We start from the raw sequence: 23,504 nt of genomic DNA, 5'->3' as shown, positions 1-23,504 counted from the left end.
CACTGTCGTCTGCGAGTACTGAACGTCCCCGCGTACTAAACTGGAAACAAAATGAAGCACAAACCGGTCTCAAGTGCTTTCCCAAGCCTGGTGTTCTGGAAAGCATGTTTCACATTTAGTTTATAGGTACAACTTTGCGAAGTTAGCGAAGTTGTGATTATTTGCGACTTCTTGAATTCGCAAAACGGCGAATAGTTGTGGAAGAATAATTCTGACTACGTGTCCACGTAGCCAAGGAGGGAGAGGGACAGTAAGCCGGCACTCTCGTCCCCCGACAACATTTTGCGTCTGCAACCAATCCCGGAACCTGGCGAATTTGTGTACTATCGCATTATTGCGACTCCGTGGCCGCGAAGTGCGACGTATAGATAGGGGATTGTGGTTTTATACATTTGTGGAGAAATGCCAAAGAGCATCCCCGAATGGTTTTTAATTCCGAATATTCCGAAAAAAATCCGGATATGCAGTACTGTGCCAGCTGCCATGCTTTGAAAACGAAAGGGAAATCCCCGTTGGAACTGTGCACCGTAGGTCGAGCTTCGCATTAAAGATACAACTTTGCGTACATAAGGGATAGTGTTGGTGGCTCTGCGCACGCGCAAACCATATAGAAAGCTTAGCATAGTGCGCAGGACCACCACGCTATTCTTTCTGTACGCTCAGGCGATAGCGCACGATGCACTAAAATTTCAGTATTTTGTTCGGACGGTGCCCATGTTCCCTTGTGCTCCAGTGTTTGTAGAGGGATGACCTGGTTGAGAGATCGGTTATCGCCAAGAAATGTTCCGAATAGATCTCTCCCTGTTTGTAAACAAGTGACGTCATAGTGTTCGACAGCGCTACCAATTTGGCAGAGTTCAACTATGCTCGTAGCTAGGGGCGAACAAGGTCACGCCCGAAAGACACGGTCACGATGGTCCCTGAGAGGGATGCGACCTTCGGTCCTACTTGTCTTTCAATATGAGGCAGCGAACAAGTGCCCATTCGTGGAACCCAGCCGTTCCCTTCCCATTCGTTTCGGTTTCAGGCTGTCTACCAACGTCATGATGACGTTTCTCGGGTAGAGGTCTATTCCCAAACAGTGACTCCCTAGCCTTCTATTTCGACTTTGTACTCTTCAATCTCTTCTAGCCACACCCATCCAATCCCTCGCCCGTGTTACCGTATCACAGGCCCGTCAAGAAAACACGGTCCAGCCAGCAAGACCTTCGTGTAGAAGTGGATGCCCGCATTCTGCATTTATTTTCGGTGCGGAATATAGCCGGTGAAAGAATCCGGTTTTTTGATAAACCCATATAAATGCCGATAAACACCCCTCGAATCAGTTTCAAAGGAAATGGCGTAAACAACAAACAGATTTATAAAGAAACCACTCATTTCTTAGTCAAGGCAACCGGAGAAGATGTACAAAACGTTGCGGAGGGACATACTCTTGGGTAGTGGCCAAAATGCAGCCAAATGCAATGCAAATGCAATGTGGCCAAATTCAAAATGCAGCAAACACAAGTGGTGGCCCTTATAGTGTTGAGGACGGAGCAAGTTCAACAAATAGTGCACAACGCGTTCTGTAATAGATCTGTACCTGCTTGTAAACAAATGCCGTCATAGTGTTCGACAGCGCCACCAATTTCGTAGAGTTGAACTACACTTGAAGCTACGGGAGAACAAGGTCGCGCTCCAAAGCCACGGTCTTGAGGGGATTACGATGGCCACTGAAAGCGACGCGACCTTCGGTCCTATTCTTTTAATAGGAGGCGGCGAACAAGTGCCCATTCGTGGAGTCCGGCCCTCCCCTTCAGATTTGCCATTGGCGTCATACGGTTAAACGTCTCTCTGAGCACCTTCTACACCCTGCTAACGAACTGTGTGAGTCGTCACTCTTCCACTAGCGCGTGCAGCAACATTTCGAGAGTGTGGACACGTGCGCTGAAACGCTGCAACTACGCTTCAGCGACAGTAATATGTTTGGTTCGCGACAGGTTCGTAGTCTGCTTACGAGGTGCGTGACTGCCAGAACTGTTGTGCTGCAACGGAAAGCTCGCTCTCAAGGAAGCTTGAACATACTCTAAAAACAGAACTTCACCGCATAGCACGCTGTTCGCCATCCACTGCCAGGGATGACAGTGTTATATCGCTTCTCATTCGAAGACAGAGGAGGGGAAGGCGTACACCTTTTTGTGGCAATTACCATGTATCCAAATTGCCACAAAAAGGCGTACGCCCTCCTGTCTCTTCGAATCAGAAGCGATAACACTATCATTCCTGGCAATGATTGGCAGACAGCGTGCCACGCGGTGAAACTCTGCTTTCAGAGTGTAAGCTCGGCAATCAGAGGACGCGGGCGGGTCGATGTCGCTGCGTACTCATTCTGGAGGTGCCAGCGTGGTCAACACTGATGCCACAACAGTTTAGAAGCATCCTTCCCAATGGCGTCATCACGCCAAAGCAGCCCATGCAATGGGATGAGGTCTCAGCGCGACCACGATCCTTCTCGACTTGCTACTTCAGCGGCCGCGCGCAGAAAGAGTGCTCAGACTGCCCATCGGAAATCTGTCTGGTTCCTGCAGGAGAAGGGACATTTGGCTGAAGTTTGCGGTTCCAAGAATTTCGAGAATTATCCAACTCCATGCTCCACTGACACATGCTAAGCGACAGTTGACGACAACTACACAACCCAGGTTGAACTGGATTCAGGAGCTGAGGTTTCTGGAACTGGAGGCTAACCTTTGCGTGTATAGGGCTCGTAGTTGGTACATCTGCAGAGGCAAAGGAAACAGAGCTCTTAACGGTTGCATGTCATCGAGTCCCCGTCAGTGCCTATCCCGGGTCTTCATGCTATCCAAGCCCTGGGAGCTGTCAAGTTCCTCGGTAGTTTGAACAGTAGTCCTAAGGCAACAATTCACCCTGCGTTGTTTCGTTGTCCGGGTACCACTATACGCGATGACTATAATACTGTTCGCCTAAAGCAAGATGCCGTGCCGATTCTCACTCAGTGCACCTCGTCGGATTCCTATCTTGCTCCGAGAGGTCGTTGATAATTTGGAGAACGAGTGTCGTTCGTCGTATCGATAAACCAACTCCCTGGTGTGCGGGACTGGTGATCGTCAGATGAGGGACAGTAGATCATCTTGCGCTGTCTCTACCTCGTGTTTCGGATATTCCTGCATCGACTCGAGCCCTTCAAAATGTGAAAACTAGTTGGACTTGGCAGTATGAACAGGAGGCAGCGTTCACACTCCTAACGTCGGACCATTGCTTGGCCAAGTACCACACGCCCTATATGCCACGAGCGTTTATTCTGATGCCATCTCCTTTTGGCCTCTGTGCGGTTCTCCTCCAGACACAACAGTCAGGCGAACGCTGGCAGGTAGCCGTTTCATCAATGTAGATGGCTACAACGAAACAAAGATACAGACAGACGGAGAGAGATGCCTTTGCTAAAACACGGGCAATCCAGCGGGTTTCATGATGCACTTTCTTCACGATGCGAAACTGACCATCTTCCTCTTGTGCCGCTGTTTAGCTAGATGAAACTAGATGTTCTACCTCTTAGGGTGCAACGGCTCAAACTAAAGACAATGCGCTATCAGTTCCAGATGCTATGTTCCCAGAAAGTTGTTCGGTACGGCTGATACATTGCCTCTCAACCCTCTCGGGGATAATTAACTGGACGCTGCTGAACGTTTTGCTACTGAAGTGATGACTTGATACTGATGTAATGACGCTCATTACCTGGGAACTATTGCCCGTGAATCTCCGGGACGTAAGGAGAAAACAGTGGTGTTGAAGACGGCTGCACACTTGTCAGCAAGGCTGGTCGAAGCAGGCCGAAGAAGCAAGGCTGGCCAAAGCAGAGTGTACCGCTTCACGTGGCGAAGTACCTGTCCGTGAAAGATATGCCTGTCTCTGTCTGTAATGGAAAGCAGTGGTCTACACCTAAAAGACATCGTTTCGTAAACCCCTCCTCTCGTTCGCCAGCACTTTTTATGCTTGCAGTGCACTAATCGTACTAAGGCTCTTGCCCGTGAATCGGTGTGGTGGCCAGGTTTGATAGCCGAAATTACTTCTCTCGTTGCTAGTTGTGACAAATATGCATGTACTCGAGTTAACTCAGCCCAACCACGTCTCCACCGGCCTCCCGGGACACCGATAGCAAGTTCTAGGCCTGAACATATTCCACCTGATTGGGGGTGGTGGATTATTCTCGAAAACGTTGGAACGGCTCACGGCCTTTTCATCAAGATTGGGGAGGCCGAGACGATGATCCGTACGGTAAAACACTTCCTCCGCAAGGAGAAGGATCCATATCTGTCTCCCTAAGCTATGGGAGCACAGCACGTGTAAGCACGAACTCCTTATGGGGATTCAATTACGAACTCTGGTACTAGAGACAGAGAAGCAGCTTCACCCACACTGGCAGGCGGTGGCAAGGAAAGATTTGTCTTACAAAGACAACAGGCTCGGGTGTCATGGGGCTAGAGATCTGCTGTCGCTTCAAGCAGCAGAACAGGTCTGGGTTTCGCCGGGACAAGTATACGATCGAAATTCCCTTGTTTCAATCTCCCAGCCATATAATAGCGACAACGGTGCATTGCATACACCGTGACAGAACTTCTAACTCAGGAAGGAGGGGGGGGGGGGGCAGATGTAGTGGCCGAGACATTTCAGTAGTCCAATGGCGTCACCGGTATTCACCGCCAGGGGAGTGGCGGGTCTTTGTCGGGTCGTCGGAGCAGGGCACTTTTTGACCACGCCACCCGATATTTTGGACGACCGGTGTTCTGTTTTTTTTTTTTTTTTTTTACCACACCGCATACAGTACATTGCAGCTCGCCAGGGCAGTTGCGTGCGGGATCCGTAAATGCCGTCGAGTCACCTCAGTGTTGGAGGGTCAGGATGTCCACACCAAGCTTTATTGCTAAGGAGAATGTTGCTCATTGTAGAGTAGAGCTATTACGTAACCGGGGCACCAATGTTACAAACTTTCAGAAGAACGCGAGTAGTTCCTACAGGTTTAAATAATAACGTTACCAGATGACGTCTGTTCGTACTCCGCTTGAGTAGAGGCTGTTGGAGACGCTCCGCTAAAAATTCTGTCCTCGGAAGCGCGCAGCTTGGCGCTGAACTGCAAAGGTGCGTTCCGACGTCGGACGCGACGGTGGAGACGTGACTTGGAGGATGGCGGATGCCCGTTCTCCGGTGCAGTTCAGGCAGGCTCTCCTTGCGCGACTGACGGCGGCGGACTGCAGCGACCACCCATTCAAAACGGATAATAAGACGATTGCCTCGTAGCGCGCGTCCAGGTCTCGCGTCCCTCGCACTCGTCGCTAATGACGAGAATACGGAGAGCCTCGGTGTAGACCTCAGGCTGTTCGCCGCACACAGCTACGAGGGCGCGAATCCATTAGTGGGAACGTAGCTTAAGCGGGGATGGACGTAAAGGTCACTCATTGTCTTCCCTCACTGCAGCACCAGAGGAGGACTACAACCAATACTACTATGGCGCGTCAGAGGGGTTGACAGACCAGTCGGGATACGACCGTAAGAATATAGCTGGCACGAAGATCATTGTTCTATCTCTTTTATTTTCTGTTTCAGAGATCGGTGGATTTCCTCAAGACTACTCTGAAGGTACATGATCGCTGAAGAATATAAAGCGCGAAAAGTCGAGACGATGGGAGGAGAGCAGGAGACACACTCGCTCGTCCGCACAGACACTCGTTTAGTATGTTTCCTTCTATGGTCTCGTCTTTTCGCGCTAAATTATTCGGTGATCATTTAGTTAACACTGATGTTTACTGTTGCACAGTCCAGTACACTCTTTAACTCTCAAAAAGGGTGTGTCTCCTCACTCCCTCAAGGCAGTAGCATGACACCGTTCTCCTTATTGGAGAGTAATCCTTCTTTGCGGGAGGGAGTAACGGAATAATGTTACTGAGGAGACACCCTTTTTGAGAGTAACTGTACTCTCCAAAAGGGCGTTATATATGTGGCAAGGAAAGGAGTAGAGAGGGAATATGCATCAGCTGAAATGCCGCGAGCAATAACCCTAGGAGGGGTCAGTTAGGATAGGGATTCGTCGATCATGTTATCGTTCAGCCAATTTGCTCTACATCTACTTGCACTGGAAATAGTACCTCCAGAGACATTTTGTATTTTACATCGCATGAAACTCTTGAAAGAGTTTCGAGTTTTCCTTCCTGCCTCACAGTACGTGTTTCTGTATTTTTTTTTTTTTGCAACTCACCCTTTTCTTTTTCTTTGTTGTTTGCGTAGAGACGTACTGTCCCCGCACAAAGAATCCCATATAGTGAGACAGGGCAGCCGTGTAACATATATACTTTCTGGTCTTTTTTAAATGTCGACTCTTCATATGGAATTTTAGTCAGCAGTTAAGGCAGCGACTTGAAGTAAGCCAGCGTGAGGGTTCAGGAAAGACTCATAACGTCCTGAGCGACGACAGGTCTTGGCCGCGGACTTGCACAAGTCAAGATGCGGCTTCAAGTGAAGTCAGATCTATGAGCTCGGGGGTTTAGTCTCGTCAGAGTTAAAGGCATGAGAATGATTAAGCTTTTTGCAACAGTTTTGCTTCGTGCCGCCCCGAAACGTTGCAAAGATGTAGACTTAACCGCCTTAGAAAGATGTAGACTTGGCCGCAGAAGCCCGACGATGCAATGTGCAATACTTTCTTTTTGATGACTATTACTTTCTGTTTTCAGTTGAATCGGGTTTTTTTCCCCAGGATCAACGTGAGTACCTAAATTGCGTAGAGACGCTCTATCCCCATATAGTATGATAGGGCAGCCTTAAAGGGACTATGAAATTTCCCGAACCCCCATACTTTTTTTCGATGGAAACTGTTCTTCCCGCAGAGAAACTAATATGCCACAAATTTTTCCGGACGAAATCGCTCCACTTTGCGAGGAGCGCGCGCTGGAAATGTCTCTTCCGCGTTCCTCCTCTCCCGCGCATATTTCCCTGCCGATGGTGTAACTGTACGGACCGCTCTTCGGTTCCCCGTTACGTCACCGGTGTTGCACAATGGCAAGTAATGCCGCCAATGCCGCCACTGCCGAAATCTGCCGATCGCGCGAAAGCTGCTGTCATGGAGATTTCCACTCCCGATGAACGCATACGCGGGATCCTACGGCGCATGCTCCTGGCGGGATTCCTCGGCTCGGCAACACGTCACGATGACGTGTTGCTGAGCCGGCCGTGGTCGCGTCAAGTTACCCGTTGTGTCTCCGCTCGGCAGCTCGTCACGGCGCGGCGCCAGCTGTCCTCCCTTCGCCGCTCCGTTTAAATTCGCTCCCGAGAAATCCGCTCGCGCGACGAAAGTAAAATTTCGGTTCTAGACTCAGAAAAATGTCTTCTTTCGAACGAAACGAAGAAAAAAATCGTTTCATAGTCCCTTTAATCTCGTCCGAATAAGCTTCTTGCGACTGCTCTGCTTCGTGCTGCCTTCTGCTTCATTTTTTCCGTAAGGTTGCAACGGCTTGACGCAATGTAGACGTGGCCGCAGCGTAGCAGGACTATGCAAAGCGCAATACTTCCTTTTTTAATATGGAATACTTTGTTTGCAGTGCAGCCGGAGCTTTACCAGCAACCTAGTGAGTACATAAATGAGTGTTCCATCTCCAAACATAAAAAAAAAATATTTATAGTGGGACGAGCAGCCTTAATCTTGTCCGAGGAATGAGAACACTCTAAGAAAAAGGGTGTGTAGATTCACCACCTGGGTCAACGTAGCGTCAGATAAAGGGTGTAAAAGGGTGGTAAAAGAAAGTATCTTATATCCAAATTGCTACAAAAAGGCGTACGCCCCATCACTCACCCAATCGGAAGCGGCAGCTCAATGATTTGTGGTAGAGTGAGGTAGCAGGTGCAACTTTGAGGCACAAAATATGCGACAACAATGACCTCCTAAAGGGGTAACTGCTCGACCTAGTGAAGAATAAGCTATTTCTAATTGCTCTGCTTTGTGCTGCCCTCCGTTTCATTTTCCGCAAGGGTGCAAATGCTTGATGCAACGTAGACGTGGTTGCAGAAAGTAGCCCGGCCATGCAATGTGTGATACTTCGTTTTTTGACATGGAATGCTTTCTGCTTCCAGTGCAATCGGGGCTTTCCCAGCTGGATCAAAGTAAGTACGGAGATTTCATTTCATTTATTAAACCTTAAGGGCCCTTACAAATGGCATTACATAACGGGGGAATTGCAAAGAGCAAACAGGAAATATACAATCGGACAAGATAATATGTCCCAGATAGGCGCCTCCTCTCATTTTCAACAAATCAATGCACAGAATGATATCATTCTGAATGATGGTTGGCTGGGAGCGTGCTATGTGGTGAAGTGCTGTTTTAACAGTGTACATTCTTAAAAATGAACTTCACCACATAGCATGCTCCTAGCCAACCATTATCTCGAATCATATCGTTATCTGCCCTGATTTGTTGAAAACGGGAGGCGTACGCCTTTTTTGTGACAATTATGAACAGCATAAGTGTCACAAAAAAGGCGTACGCCTCCCGTTTTCAATGTGGTGAAACTCATTTTTAAGAGTGTACTCTGTAAGAAAAGAGGGTGTGAAAAAGTAGTACCTGCACTGTTAAAACACTTCACCACATAGCACGCTCCTAAGCCAACCATCATTCCGAATGGTATCATTCTGTGCATTGATTTGTTGAAAATGGAACGAGGCGCCTCCCCCCCTGTTTTGAACAAATCATGACACAAAATGATATCATTCGGTATGATGGTTGTCTAGGTCACGGTGACTGTGTAGGTCAACATAGCTGTTGACAAGGGATGTAAAAGGTTGGCAAAATCAATTACCCTATGTATCCAAACTGCTACGAAAAAGGCGTGCCCTATCATTCGTGGCAGTGAGGTAGCAGGTCGAACTTTGCGACCATTTAGGTACACTCTTAAAAATGAACTTCACCGCATTGCACGCCCTTACCCAACCACCATCTCGAATGATATCGTTATCTGACCTGATTTGATGGAAACGGGAGGCGTACGCCCTTTCAGTGACGCTTCTGCTGGTCATAGTTGTCACAAAAAAAAAGGCGTATGCCTCCCGTTTTCAACAAATCAGGTAATATAACGATATCATTCGAGATGGTGGTTGGATAGGGGCGTGCTATGAGGTGAAGTTCATTTTTAGGAGTGTTGGCTAGGAGAGTGCTATGAGGTGAAGTTCTGATGTTCTGTGTACTCTGGTCGAACGTATGTGCTTCCCATAAAGTTGCGTTCTATCTGCGTCGTTTACCCGAAACTCGCTAGAACGTCTTGAACAACGAAGGACTGGCCTACGGCGTAATTTTGAGTCGTATTTGTGTCGCGCCTGACCTGGGTTGCCATGGTGGTTCCCGCAGGTCTTCTGCATGTATTATCTCTGATACGTATAGGCCGGGCCCATGGTGGCCGATTGTCTGCTTGAGCGTCCCTCTCTTCCTTCCTATAGGTGGGGCAGCTAGTACCGAGTAAGTACCTGTATAGGTTTGTTTCTACATGCATCAATGGCGTTAACGCGAGAAGCAATCCTACAATGAAAAAAAAAAAAAGAAAAGAATGCTAGGAAACAAGTGCAAAGTGCAATAGAAAAACTCTGTCTAAAGCCGTGGGCTTGCGAGACCTGGCGCCCCTCTAAGCCAAGCGTCATTCCCCGTCTGAACAGCTCTGGTTTAATGTTTCTCAAAATGCAGGAAAAAGGACGACAGCCTCGTCGGCTTCATTGTCGGTAGCGTGTGTCTCCTCGTACTAATATCGGCTCTTGCGGTCTACCTGGTACTGGCGTCCACCGGTGAGTTCAGACACCGTCCAAACACCAGACAGCTGATTGCCTCGGGCGAGCTCATCACTATCGTAATCTTGACCATTGTAACGATCATCGTCTAGACATCCCAGTTTGACTGGAGGAGCCAGTGGAGTAGCCTTCTCACTTCTCAGTCTAAGCGGGGAGTCGAAATACTACCCGTGAAGGAAAGGAGTATTAGCCAGGGCCGTAAGCCTTCATCATGGCCTATATCAATGAAATCGTACATCCATGATTCGAATCTATATCCTTCCGATTTCCGGCCAGGAATGATGCCGGTACCCTACGACAGTATAGTGCTTATGCAGAGTTATGGCGAATTCGGTGGTCATGGCGATACGACCTAGAGCTCGGAAACTGGTAGCTTGGCGCCCGCCCTAAAGCACGTGACCGTAGTCACTGGAACAGGAGTACCGGGAATCTAGCGGTTTTGGTCCCTTGGATCACGCTAGGGGCATCACGGGGCTAGGGGCTAGGGGCATCACGGTCTTTCGACTTCGGGTTCAGTTGTCAGCTAACCTATGATGTGAACTTGGATGTGCGGGACAATTAGGGCCCTCGCCACCCGGCCGCTTCGAGGACGACCGGAAAAAGTGCTAGCTGTCCTGACCCTCAAAAAGTGCCACGAGGACACAAGATTGGTACGTTTTGACGAGGGGCCTCAGTAGCGGTGGGCAGTGGATAAAAGACAGTACTTGCACTAAGTGCGCAAATAGGATATGGATGTATATAACCGAGATACAGTAACAAGTACAACATGGAACAAAATGGTAACCCATAATAGTAATGGAATACAAATACATGAAACTATGAGAAACGCTGGTTACCGCAGTTTGTTCTGGAGAACGGGACCGGGATTCCTTTTGTGGCGTTACGATATAACGTCTGCTGTCTCTAGAGGTTATAACGCCATACTGGGTAAAAAGCAGAGTGAGACAGATTGGCAACACCACGGACGCCTTTCTCCTGCAATAAATATATAGCATGTAAGTTTCCGCAGGTCGTGGTGGTCCAGTCCAAGCTGCTCAGGTAAGATACAACAAGCGCATGATAAATAATGTTAGTATGGTAGGGGGCAAATGTTCTAAGAACGGCTCCCGGCCACAGCTTTACAAAGTGACCCCGCGAATTCGCCTCAAGAGTGCCAACAAGGGTGACGGAGAGGCTCTTCTGATTCTCACTTGTCCAGCCCTGAGCATCCACGACCGGAAATCGGGAGAGTCTAGGTTCGAGTCCAGCCGTGAGCACCTTTTTCTTGGGTTGTTTGACTTCAAGGCTCCTCCACTCGGGAGTCATTTCGAGCCACAGTTAGTCGTTGAGTACAAAAGAGGTCTTGTCAGACATCGAATGCCTTTTATACTCGACCCGTAACCTCCTGCAAGGATGTTCATATACAGTGTGTCCCAGCTAAGTGTATACAGGTTTTTAAAAAATATATTAACACTTTCTCCAACATGAAATCAATTGCAATATAGCTAGACCCTGAAGTTTTCGGGTTTTATATTTTTCCAAATTCGGGGGGTAGAAATCGGGTCAATAAATTGATGTCGAAACTTCATGCAAATTCGGGCAGAAAAATTACCATCAGACTGACTTCGGGGAAAAATCGGGCATTGTTGTAGAATAAACGTTCACTGTACCGTTTATCCAGAGTGCCAGAAGTAAGGGGCCAGTCGCATATTTTGTGAGTAACTAGTATGTCGATGCCTTGAGGTGCCTAGCCTAGGTGCAGTTTTGCAGGTAGAAATCGGGTTTAACCCTAGATAGGTGAACCTCAATTCGGGGTGCAAATTCGAGGAAAAATCGGGTTTAACCCTAAAACTTCAGGCTCTAAATATAGCATATGCTGAAGGGCACTCCCTAGGAGGGCATTAGCAAAGTCCAAAGGCAATGTTCTAAGCTACAAAGTTGTCCCAATGAGAACATCTGTTCCTTTCGGTCACCTGATATCGTAGCAGTTTCCAGAACAAAAATCCGTTTGATAGATCGCCGGCAAAAAAATTCGTGATGGAACGTAATTTTTATTTATTTTGTTGCGCTTTCCGCGTCTTTCCTTCATCCCTAATGTGAGAGGGAGAAAGAGCACACTATCGCCTCTCGCGTCCTTAAAAAAGATTAAAAGGAAACAGAACATGCAACCCAAGATAAAGCCAGTTCCGATAGTCACCCGATACATTTGTTTTTGTTTTGTTTCCGCAAGTTAAAGCTCATCTTCGACGCATGAGGCGGCAGTGTGCTCCTTCCCCCTCTCACGTTGGGGATGAAGGAAATACACATCTGCGAACATGCGCAATGATAAAATAAAGAAAAAAAAAGGCGTTCCTTCACACTACAAACTTACTCGAGTGGCGTTCTTAGCATAATAGGCCCCTTTATAGGGATTTACTCCTGCGGAGGTACTCCAGGTGGTATTCCGAGAGCTTCTTTATTTTAGTGGCTGACCGCGCTGCGTGACGGACTATGAAAGAATTACAAAAAGGTGTGCCAATGTACAAAAGCGATTGCTTCCGATTGACTCAATAACCACGTGAGCGCCCTATAATGCTAGAGTTCGTTCCCACATAGGGACGTCAATATACGCATGCAACTGACTGCTCAGGTTGTCAGTGATATTTCGATCAAATAGCAATATGTTGGAATGTGAAATGCGCGACATTACCAAATTGCCAGGACCATTGTCCGTTATACGAAACACTGTGCAGACGCCATAGCGCACAATGACCGATGTTTTTAAAAAGGGACCAACGGCGACGGCAGCGATACTGACATACGTAGAGGAGGTGGAGGAGGTGGCGGAGGTGCAGGAGGTAGTTCACAAGTGACGGAAGAGGATGCAGTGGTAACAGACTATGGGTACATAAACCCACCGCCAACGACCACCACAACAACTACTCCTACGACAACGACTAGCACGACCACTACTACGACTACTACAACTACGACTACTACGACTACGACAACTACGACTACTACGACTACGACTACAACTACGACAACGACCACAACGACTACAACTACGACAACGACCACAACGACTACAACTACAACGACCACAACGACTACAACTACAACGACCACAACGACTACGACTACAACGACGACTACGACTACAACTACTACGACAACGCCGCCGTTGGTGTCGACATCACGTAAGGTTTACTTTGCCCTGTTCCACCGTTCCACCGTAAGGTAATAGCATACCATTATCCTAGCCACCCATTATCTCCCAACCGGTATCGGTAATGCCTCAATGCAATGCGAATTGCCAGGCACTGTTGACGGTTTCAGCTATAGGCTACGTATGCTGGCGGTATAACCACGCGACTGCATTGGTATAGCCGGACAATCTGGGCAATATCAAATTTTAGGAGGGGTTGCAAAAAAGTGGGGTGGAATCCAAGCCTGAGCGATGGGCAAGACACGTACTGGGTGGAATCCCAGCATTGCTGCCGCGTGGGAGAGATGAATTTCATTGAACCACGTATGCTGCGCGTATGTGGCATGTAACGCTCCGGGGCATGTAATTCCGTGAACACTTTAATCAAAATCGCATCGTGATTAAAATATAGTTGAAGCTCATTCGCACATTTGAGCTGACACGAACATCTTGCCAATAGTAATCCGAACTGGCGTACGAAACTTTGACAGTGTTGTGGTCACAGTGATGTGGTACATACGTCACTATGCGTCTAGCATCGTGTACACTCCGAGGACTTATTTCGCCAATAATCAATTTCCCCATTCTGCGATTAGTGCTGCTGTAGTAGATTGAAAAATGCGCCACAGCTGGCAACAAGGATCTGCGAATTTATGCATGTAGAGGGATTAAGTGATCGAATGTGTTTCGTTTCATCTGTTCTTTTTTTTTTAGCACCTAGATATGACTTCATCTTCCAACCGCTTGTTTGCGTCGTCGGTCGCCGTGCCTTACAGGAGGACATGTACCCACCGTCCGGCATCTGTGACGTCATCATCTTCACCCATGTCTATATCGAAAATGATACATTATTCACCGATACTCCCGGCCCCTTCCAGACCTTCACAAAAGTCTCGGTCAGCCGCCCCAGCGACATGTTCGGCGTTTCGTTGGACACGGGGTTGGTTACTTAGAGTATATATGTTACTCATATTCCTCCGACAGCAATAGCGACGCATTAGAATGAAAAAAAAAAAAAGACTAACACAGAAACAAACGTTTGCTGGCCCTACAGAGACCGGCGGTTCGTATAATAGCCGATGTACCTATACGATGCACACACAGCCTTTGTTTACCACTTTCATAATGAAGATAATCAGCTAGTTGCTCCACGACAAAAATAATAATGTTACGTTATCCTTGTTTGCGTTACACTGTTAAAACAGAACTTCACCACATAGCACGCTCCTAACCAACCATCATACCGAATGATATCATTCTGTGCCATGATTTGTTCGAAACAGAAGGGAGGCGCCTATCTGGGACAAGATAATCTGTCTCTCATTTTCAACAAATCATTGCACATGCGTGCTATGTGGTGAACTTCTGTTTTAACAGTGTACGAGGGTTTAGGACTAACCACATATACGGCCATCAGTCCCCATCTTATACCCTTCCATACGGTTTGAATAGTTTTCATACTCTGAAGGTGTATATCAATGACCTCTCCTATTTAATTTCATATTCTGGATAGCAGCTAAATTTGTTATGTTGTACACAATGCCATTGTAGTATTCTGTCATGGTTGTGTTAAAAGATGTGGGTTAAACTCTTACAGCTGGCTAACCTTTCAACATTATGCTTGTCCCAAATAGGCGCCTCCCCCATGAACGAAGGGACCATCTCTTCGACTACTCTTAAAAATGAACTTAGCTCGCACATAGCTCGCTCCTAGCCAACCATCGTCTAAAATGATATCATTATCCGCACAGATCTCTCGTTGAAAACGGAAGGCGTACTCCTTTTCAGTGACAATTATCATCAGCATAAGTGTAACAAAAAAGCAGACAACGGTATCGTTCGAGTCGATGGTTGGCTAGGAGCGTGCTATAGCGTTGGGCGTGCGTGTGACCACCAATTAATGTAAAATTTAACTCTTGTATGTCTTGAAGCCAACAATGACCTTAGCCGTACGTGGGTCTCCGCTTCATAACCAAACGTTCTTTCAGGCGCCAGGACGCAGACGAGGTTTATTCACTTAAGCAGCCACGATACATAAAGTGGGCGTGGGATAGAAATATCAAGCATTACGCAGCTCTGTCAACTCCACTCGACTACAAGTCCACGAAACCTACCGCCTTTACTTATATCGCCAGAGTTGCTCTTGCGGTGAGTGAATTTGTCCAGCCTGCACGTGCTTTGCTTCAAAAGCTGAGCTCCACAGCACGACGTGCTCTGTGCCAACCATTGCCACGATAGGGCTCTCTTCTGATTCGTGGAGAGAGGACGGCGTACGCCTTTTTGAGTCAATTATGTATCGAAACTGACACAAAAAGGCGTACCCTCCCTTTCTTTTCGATAACCTTATCGTTCGAGGCTATGGTGGGCGCACAGCGTGCTATGCGGTGAACTTCAGCTTCTTTCTTTTTCTTTTTAGTGTACGTTACGTGACAGCTTCACTATATATAGCACGCTCCTATACGGATGCGTACGCATTTTCGTGGCAATTACCGTATATCCAAATTGCCACAAAAAGGCGTATGCCCCCTTCTCTCCTCGAATTAGAAGCGATAACCCTATCATTCATAGCAATGATTGGCGCACTACGTACTATGCGGTGAAGTTCTGTTTTTAGAGTGTAGCCAACCATCAGCCCGAGTGACATCTCTCTCCCTCCTGATTTCTTGACAACGGGAGGCGTACGACTTTGGTGACGAAAAGTGGCTTGCGTCACAACTACTTCGCAACAACGCGTTGAGATGGGTGCCGGTTTTGCCAGTGCACTGACAGCTTCGTGTTTAACTGGGCAGATTGGTATCAGCCGCACTGGCGCGGCTTTCCTATACTGGCCCTACACCGGAGCACTACACTGGTCCACCTGATCACCTGAATTCACTATAGGACCTAGGGTAGTCACTGCCAGAATTGGTGACAAGTCCAAACAGTATCCATAGTCTTCGTGAGAGGCAGGGATGGGCATAAATACATTTAAATATAAATACAAAATACTTTGTTGACAGGGGTATTTAAATACTCTTCATAAATACTTTTCAACATGAGTATTTAAATACAAAATATAAATACTGTATTTAAATACCGTAACTACTACCATAAATATTGTGAGGAAGATGCCATCTGGAATTACAGAAATAATTATGCTCATAAGGGCAAATCAGCAAGAAAGAATAGCATTTATTTGTTAGATTATCATGGCAATTTTAATATTAGAAATTTCTCGAAGACTCCTTCTTTTAGGCATCTTCTGTTCGGCCGTACAATCAGAATCGCAAAGGAGAACAGCATCTCCACAGGTGCCGATAAACAAATGCTTGTATTAAATTTGACGAAGATGCTTCGTAGAACAATGTAATCGGGTAGTCACGACCGTTGTCCGCAACAACAGTGAAAAACTCGCCATCTAAAATGGTTTGTCGCATGCGCATGCTAGCGCAAACCCGGCCTAATTGCGCCCCAAACTCGCCTTTCTTCCCGAGAGGTCAAATGCAGGGCAACTTTAAGATATGAGTCAGTATATTCTGTATTTAAGAGTATTTATAAAGTATTTACGAGAATAAATACCCAAAAATTGGTATTTAAATATAATTATAAATACATTTTTCGAGTCTGTATTTAAATACAAAATATAAATACATGTATTTATATTTTAAATACTATTTTAATTACAATGTATTTAAATACTGCCCATCCCTGGTGCGAGGCCACGTTCCTGGCCTGGATTGTCACAAAAAGGCGTATGTCCCGCGCGTTCCACAAGTCAAGTGGCCCTTAGCGTGGTATGCGGTGAAGCATCCCGACGTTGAGGCTCCCACTGAGACGTATCACGTGACGCAAATGTTGGCTACCTACACTCCTCAAACATCATGTCCTCGATGAAAGACGAAAGTCACTGAAAAGGTTAGCCAGCTGTAGGACTCGAACCCACATCTTCTGGATTATCGGTCCAGGGCTCTACCAATTGGGCTAAGCTAACAGGCCTTCTCAGCGACTTCCAGGGTGCGTCATCTGAAGGGACAAACCAGTCACTCTCTCTCACTCACTCCTCAGGGATCGACGCAAGCGGTAAATGTTGAACATGAGAGGACTGATGCTCTGAGGCTGGATCTGAGGCTCAGTGACTTTAATCTTAATCGTTAATTTCTTAGGCAACTTGAGGCTTTGTCCCTTCTATGTTGTTCCAGCCTCAGAACATCAGTCCTCCCCTTTTTGAATGGGTGTTCAGGAACACCCCTAAAGGTGTTCGCCATGGGCAAACGTGAAAACAACCCAAAGGTGTAAAAAGTTTGGAATGATATCGCTATCTACATAAACAGGAGGCGTATGCATGAAAGCTGTAAGTGACACAAAAAGGCGTATGCCTCCAAGGTAGATAACGATATAATTTCAGATGATGGTTGGCTAGAAGCATGCTATGCTATGGTGAAGTGCATACACTGTGAATAGGGCACAAATAAAAACCTGTGTCGACGTCGGCCTGTGCTGCCCATGTGCTGCCCATGTGCTCCGATTGACATCTTGCAAAGCCACGGTTGTTACAATCCCATCTCTGCTGTTTCAGTCTGTCAAACGGTGGCAGGATACCTTATCGTTCACTGAAGATGTGGGCCAGGAACAAACCTACCGCATAATAGGATTGAAGATGTTCAACTACGATACCGCTGGGTTCCAACAAGCGAAGCAAGATTTCGCAAATCACATTGATGAGCTAATCAGGTAAGGACATTTCCTCATTCTAGCGGTCACGTTTAGTATGGTATACGGAAAGCAAGGCACGTCTGGCGCGTGAGTACACACTCCGCACCGCATAGCACGTAGTGCGCCAACCACTGCCGCGGATGATAGGGTTATCGTTTTTGATTCGATGAGAGAGGGAGGCTTACTCCTTTTTGTGGCAATTACCATATACCCAAATTGCCACAAAAAGGCGTACTGCCGACTTCTCTCCTAGAATCCGAAGCGATAACGTACCCTATCGTTCGCGGCAATGGCGTGCTATGCGGTGAAGTGTACCGCTTATAGTACATGTATGCACTGCGGATGACTACAGTAGGGAATCCTGATATAGGGTTTTGTATTTGTCAGGGATTTTTGATAAGGTAGCGTGGATTCTTCTGCTTTGCGAATATACGGCCAGGTGTACCCTTCAAGATCAATTTCAACACATAGCACGCTCCAGGCCAACCATCACCCCGAATGACAACGTTCTCGCCCCCGACTCGTTGAAAACGCGAGGCGGTGCCGATTTCGTAGCTGTCATGCCGTACATATTGGTACGAGATATAGACCCCGCCTGCCGTTTTCAACGAATCAGGGGCGAGAACGTTGCTACTCGGGATGGTGAAGTTTTTTAAGAGACGGCCGTATTCCTTTTTTTTTTTCAACATGTAATGGGTTTTAACGAGGTGTCTGGAAGCCCCTAATTAAAGGGATATTCGAAGGATTGTATCAGGTTTGGCATTCTGACGTTGAATAAAGCGAGCTCCTTGCTGGCTGGCCCGGCTGGGCCGGAACCTTGTGCAAGCGACTATACAAGCATGCGATAAAAAAGTGTGTCGACTCACAACAAATGCTCTGACAGTGCCACGTCAACCAATCCAATGTACGGGGAGCGGTCCTATATCAGTCGGCGCGCTGCGAAGAAACGATTAACTATACCGTAGTGTGGAAGGCTTCCTCGAGTAGTCTACTTGTGCACGTTTATTCCAAGTTCAGTGCAGTAGTCGGAGCATTGAAGGACCGAACAGTATCTTACCATCGCGGCACAAGTGGTCTTCCAGTGAATATACACAAGAATTACAGAAAAGAACCATTAACACCCAACATCGCCCGGCGTGTTATACCCACACTAGAAAGCTGATGGTGGCGCCCCTAACATAGGTCAATCTCGCGACGTATACAGGGTGTTTCACTAAAAGTGACCCCTAATTATTAAAAAAATGTACTTGAGATAAAAATGAGAAACCTTCTGCGTCATACTTGTGAGGGTTTCTCCCGCCCAAATATGTGGTTTCCATCAGTGTACTTATCAATGTACTTATCCGCTAACTTGAATCCCATGGCCACAATACCCCATTTCAGTCACAATAGCAGGATCTTTCACGGTATTTCCAATCCCCCAACCACGTTTATCCGCCATTTGCTTTGCTAGCTCGCGTCAGGTAAATTTAGTGACGGAGCAACACATGTCGCTATAGATTCGAAAGTATGCGCCGATGGATTTCATGGCGCTCGGTGAACATCCTCACGTTGAATCAACACGCAAGTCACGTATACTTCTTGCTGGCTTATTGTCGGAACATGATGCATTCGAATGCCGCGCGTCCTATTGGTTTTTCATTTGCGAAGTCTCATCCACCACACGGCATCACTGTAGGCCACCTCACTGAGGCACAAGCGCGTGTGGGTAATTATACAGGCCGCCACTTTCCTGTGCTGATGGTGACGCCCGAACAGGTGTCGAAATGTTCACGCATTTCTGCACTTGCTATGCAAGCCAGTGTTTACTTCTTACTACACTCTTAAAAATGAACTTCACCGCATAGCACGCAGCTAGCCAAGCATCACCTCGAATGATGCCGTTATCTGCCCTGATTTGTTGGAAACGGGAGGCGTACGCCTTTTCTGCGACACTTATGCTGTTCATAATTGTCACAGAAAAGGCGTACGCCTTCCGTTTTCAACAAATCAGGGCAGATAACGATATCATTCGAGGTGATGGTTGGCTAGGAGCGTACTATGCGGTGAAGTTCATTTTTAAGAGTGTATTAAAGAAACAGGCCGCCACGTAAGAGATGCCGATTGCGACGTACTCCCTTCCCGCGCACTCTTAAAAATGAACTTCACCACATAGCACGCTCCTAGCCAACCATCATCCCGAATGACAACGTTCTCGCCTCTGGTTTGTTGAAAACGGGACAAAATGGCACAGAATATAAGCTCCGCCTCCCGTTTTCAACAAGTCAGGGGCGAGAACGTTGTCATTCGTTGTGTGTGTGTATCACTGTAAACTTTTTCACACCTTTAAAGGTGTGCGCTATGAACATTCAACCTGGTTGCGTAACATTGCATCTCCAGGATGATATTTTACAAAATTTGGAAAGCATTACTAAAGATCAAGCGCCAGTGCAAATCTTGCTTTCATTGTGTCTTGGATATCGTAGGTACGAGCTAATGCATATATGCATCGCTATCTATAATCGAGCACGCGCAAGTGTCTACAATACTGTTGAACAATGTTTAGATGTTGCAAGACTGAATTTTTGGAGGACAGACAACACTCGAGTAAAGAATTTGTGCGAAACCGTGCTCCATTATTGTGTTACGAAAATTACACATAAAAAGGCGTGCGCCATGCGCGTTATTACACCTTTAAAGGTGTGAAAAGATTTAGAGTGTATAGAGGGTGTTTCAAAAAACGTGTCATTCGGACTTCGGGGTAAACGGCATTTGTGTGGCAACTGAATTTACCACCTTGAAAAAATATTTTCATTTGATTTTAATTGAAATAAATTGAATTTCTTTAACTGAACTCCAAAATTTCCCAAGTCAACCTAACGTTTTTTTTTACTGAATTAGAGAGCCCGTAACGAACTAAGAAATCCGCTCGATATTGCAAATGGAACTGCCAAAAAAAAGTCCCGAAATTGAGTCTTCCAAGTTTCGGGTATTCAACGGCGCACCAAATCAGACGCAAAGATTCGTGGAGAGGAGGACTGCTCCTGCCCTCATGAAAGATAGAAGGTCGAAAAAACACAATGCGGGAAAAAAGAGGCGGAATCATTTTTGTTCGCCGCTTATCAACGTATGGTGGAATGTCACCGGCCTTGTTATCTGCGCGTCTTGTGCTGCACGCCGGTCCCGCGATAAACTGTTTTAGCTTCATGGGGGCAGGAGCATGTCCTGCCCTCCGCATTTTTCCGACTGATTTGGTGCGCTGTTGAATACCCGAAACTCTGAAGCCTCAACTTCGGTACTTTTTTTGGGCAGTACCCTTTGCAATATCGAGCGGATTTCTTGGTGGATCTAAGTTCGCTACAGGCTCTCTAATTCTGTAAAAGAAAAAAACGTTAGGTTGAATTGGGAAATTTTGGAGTTCAATTAAAGAAATTGAATTGATGTTAATTAAAATCAAATTAAAATATTTTTGCAAGATGGCAAATTCAGTTGTCACACAAGTGCCCTTTTTACCCCGTATTTTTCCGTCGCCCCGTTTTTTTATAAAGTCCGGATGACACGTTTTTTGAAACACCCTGTATGTATATATATATACAGGGTGTTTCAGTTAAATCCCCGGGCTAAATAATTCGCGAACCGGTGCACCAATCGAATAACTTTCTTTTTTACAAGTCCAATACCGCCTACAAGATGCGCACCGCGTGAATGAGCGGGAGGCGCTCATTATTTAAATAAAAATGCAAATGAGTTTCGTAAAAAAGCGTAACTTCTAAAGCAGGGCGCTGTCGGTATTAAAATGGGTACTACCCCTTTTGGGACCTTCAGTGGACACCTTTCAGTGAAAAATCTGCCACCGAAGCTGGTCATTTGTTGCAGTAATTAATTGGTTTCGGTTTACGTATTTTTGTCGCGGGTGGTCGCGGCGAAGCGCCAAAAAGACGCTCTTTCACTCCCTTATCCATCAATGAATTACGTCCTTACACCAATGAATTACACCAATGAATTACGTCCCTTTGCGCTTCGCCGCGACCTGTAATCTGTAGTCCAAGTCTTATTATTTCACTTTTCAAGATGGATCGGACGACTACGTAATTATAGTTGAAATAAATGGGAGACAGAAGACGAAAGTAGGGGAAGTAACAAAAAAGGGGTTTATTAAAACTTAGGGAGGATGTCTAGGTTACGGCAGAAGCTCCGCCTTCTTCGGGACAAAAGAGCTAAATGTGGCCACGAGGCTGATAAGGGGCTTGAGAATGACGTGGTCGGTTGGGGGAAATTCCCGCCACCTGGCGGTTGTCAATTGGGGAAATTCCAGAGATAATTCTTCGTTTTGACTGGAATGCGAGCAGGGCTACCAATTTGCAGACGCTCGCAAGACAGGCAATGTATATAGTGTCTGTTTTCTCTTAGAAAGGCCTTTCTAAGTGAGCCTTTGGTTCGTCACCCCATTTATGTGTCTAAATTTATGCACGTATTTCTTTATCCGTATATCGAACCGTATATTGGCACGATACACAATGTTTTACATACACAAGTTTGAAGGTGGTTGTGAAATACACCCCTGAGAGGTAGGTGTATTTCATTACACCTACAAACTCAAAGGGGAATGAGTTATGGTACTCCCACCTTACACAGAAAAAAAAAAGTTTAGTGTGGACACCATACCTGGGTAGTAATGTCATTACTGTATTGAAACTACAGTAATAAATTACTTTTCCTGGTAATGTGTAATGTAATGCATTACTTTTGATATTATGTAATTTGTAATGTAATTTAATTACATTTTGGCAGTAATTTTAATGATATTACTCGGTGACGCACTCAATCGGCACAGAATAAAATGTGTTCTTTTTATAACGTAGTGTTGTCTGACAATGAATGTCCACATCCTCAATATCATTGCGATAACTCGCAGTAATGGCTTTGTAATTTCATTACATTTCAATTGCAGTAATGAGTAATTAAAGTAATGAGTAATTTAATTAAATTCTAACTGGGGTAATGAGTAATGTAATTTAATTACATTTTAGAAGTAATTTACCCAGGTATGGTGGACACACAAGGGTGTGGTCTACAGCTGGAACACTCCAGCTTCTCGTTGCTGCAGCGATTTTGTAAGTTTCGTCGTGTGAAAAACAAAGAGAACTTTGGGCAGAAATACGTGATCTATGGAAATGCTTTTCATACACTGCTTGTGCCCCTTTAATGCCCTTTAAAAGCAGAAAACAGGCTGTGATAAAAAACAGAGGGTCGGAAAGGCTGTTAACAGTGCGGTGTTTTTGCTACATATGTGATTGTCTTCCAAATATCCACATTGTACAGTATATCGGACGCTGTGGAAACAAAGATGGTTGGTGACACAGCCGTCCCGAGGGTAAGTTTGCGGTCAGAAGTTCTGCAAACGAAGAAGAAAACTGCCGGAATTGTAAATTCAAATACTCTGCATTCCCGCTGCCCAACTAACGTGCCAGGGCCTGCCGTTCGGCGCCCTCTCTGACGAGGGCGCCCGTCGAATATCCTATCGCCTCCCTCGACTCTGGTTGGTTGCAAATAGTCCTTGAAAAAGTATTGTGCGACTTAGCGCCATCGGCATGATAAGGGACTATGTCCGCGTAGCACGAGCAATAAAGGCCTCCATAACGGCAATCCTGAGTGGAGGCAAAGCAGGGACGGGCATAACCACAAAATACTCTGCATAAATACTTGTACTTAAATACAAAATATAAATCCAATATTTAAATACCATAAATACTACCATGAATACTGTGAGGTAGATGTCACCTGGAATTACAGAAAGATTATGACAACAAATCAGCAAATAGCATTTATTTGCTAGATTATATGGCGAAGTTTC

General features: G+C 46.2%; 1 protein-coding gene across 2 annotated transcripts in view; it reads left to right on the top strand.

Moving 5' to 3' along the window:
• The window catches only part of LOC135388041 (uncharacterized), a 45,525-nt gene that overhangs the window by 9,950 nt on the left and 12,071 nt on the right, over nucleotides 1–23,504 (top strand). For both annotated transcript variants that reach the window (XM_064617326.1, XM_064617325.1), the window contains exons 2-12: nucleotides 5,470–5,541; nucleotides 5,599–5,631; nucleotides 6,720–6,749; nucleotides 7,584–7,610; nucleotides 8,113–8,142; nucleotides 9,472–9,490; nucleotides 9,713–9,810; nucleotides 12,561–12,971; nucleotides 13,694–13,919; nucleotides 14,968–15,127; nucleotides 17,535–17,689. In XM_064617326.1, coding sequence (XP_064473396.1) covers nucleotides 5,470–5,541; nucleotides 5,599–5,631; nucleotides 6,720–6,749; nucleotides 7,584–7,610; nucleotides 8,113–8,142; nucleotides 9,472–9,490; nucleotides 9,713–9,810; nucleotides 12,561–12,971; nucleotides 13,694–13,919; nucleotides 14,968–15,127; nucleotides 17,535–17,689 — 1,261 coding nt within the window. The remainder of the gene's footprint in view (nucleotides 1–5,469; nucleotides 5,542–5,598; nucleotides 5,632–6,719; nucleotides 6,750–7,583; nucleotides 7,611–8,112; nucleotides 8,143–9,471; nucleotides 9,491–9,712; nucleotides 9,811–12,560; nucleotides 12,972–13,693; nucleotides 13,920–14,967; nucleotides 15,128–17,534; nucleotides 17,690–23,504) is intronic.

Source organism: Ornithodoros turicata, chromosome 3 (genome assembly GCF_037126465.1).
Source record: "Ornithodoros turicata isolate Travis chromosome 3, ASM3712646v1, whole genome shotgun sequence".
In the NCBI taxonomy this organism is placed as follows: domain Eukaryota; kingdom Metazoa; phylum Arthropoda; class Arachnida; order Ixodida; family Argasidae; genus Ornithodoros; species Ornithodoros turicata.
This window is presented reverse-complemented; position numbering and strand designations above follow the sequence as displayed.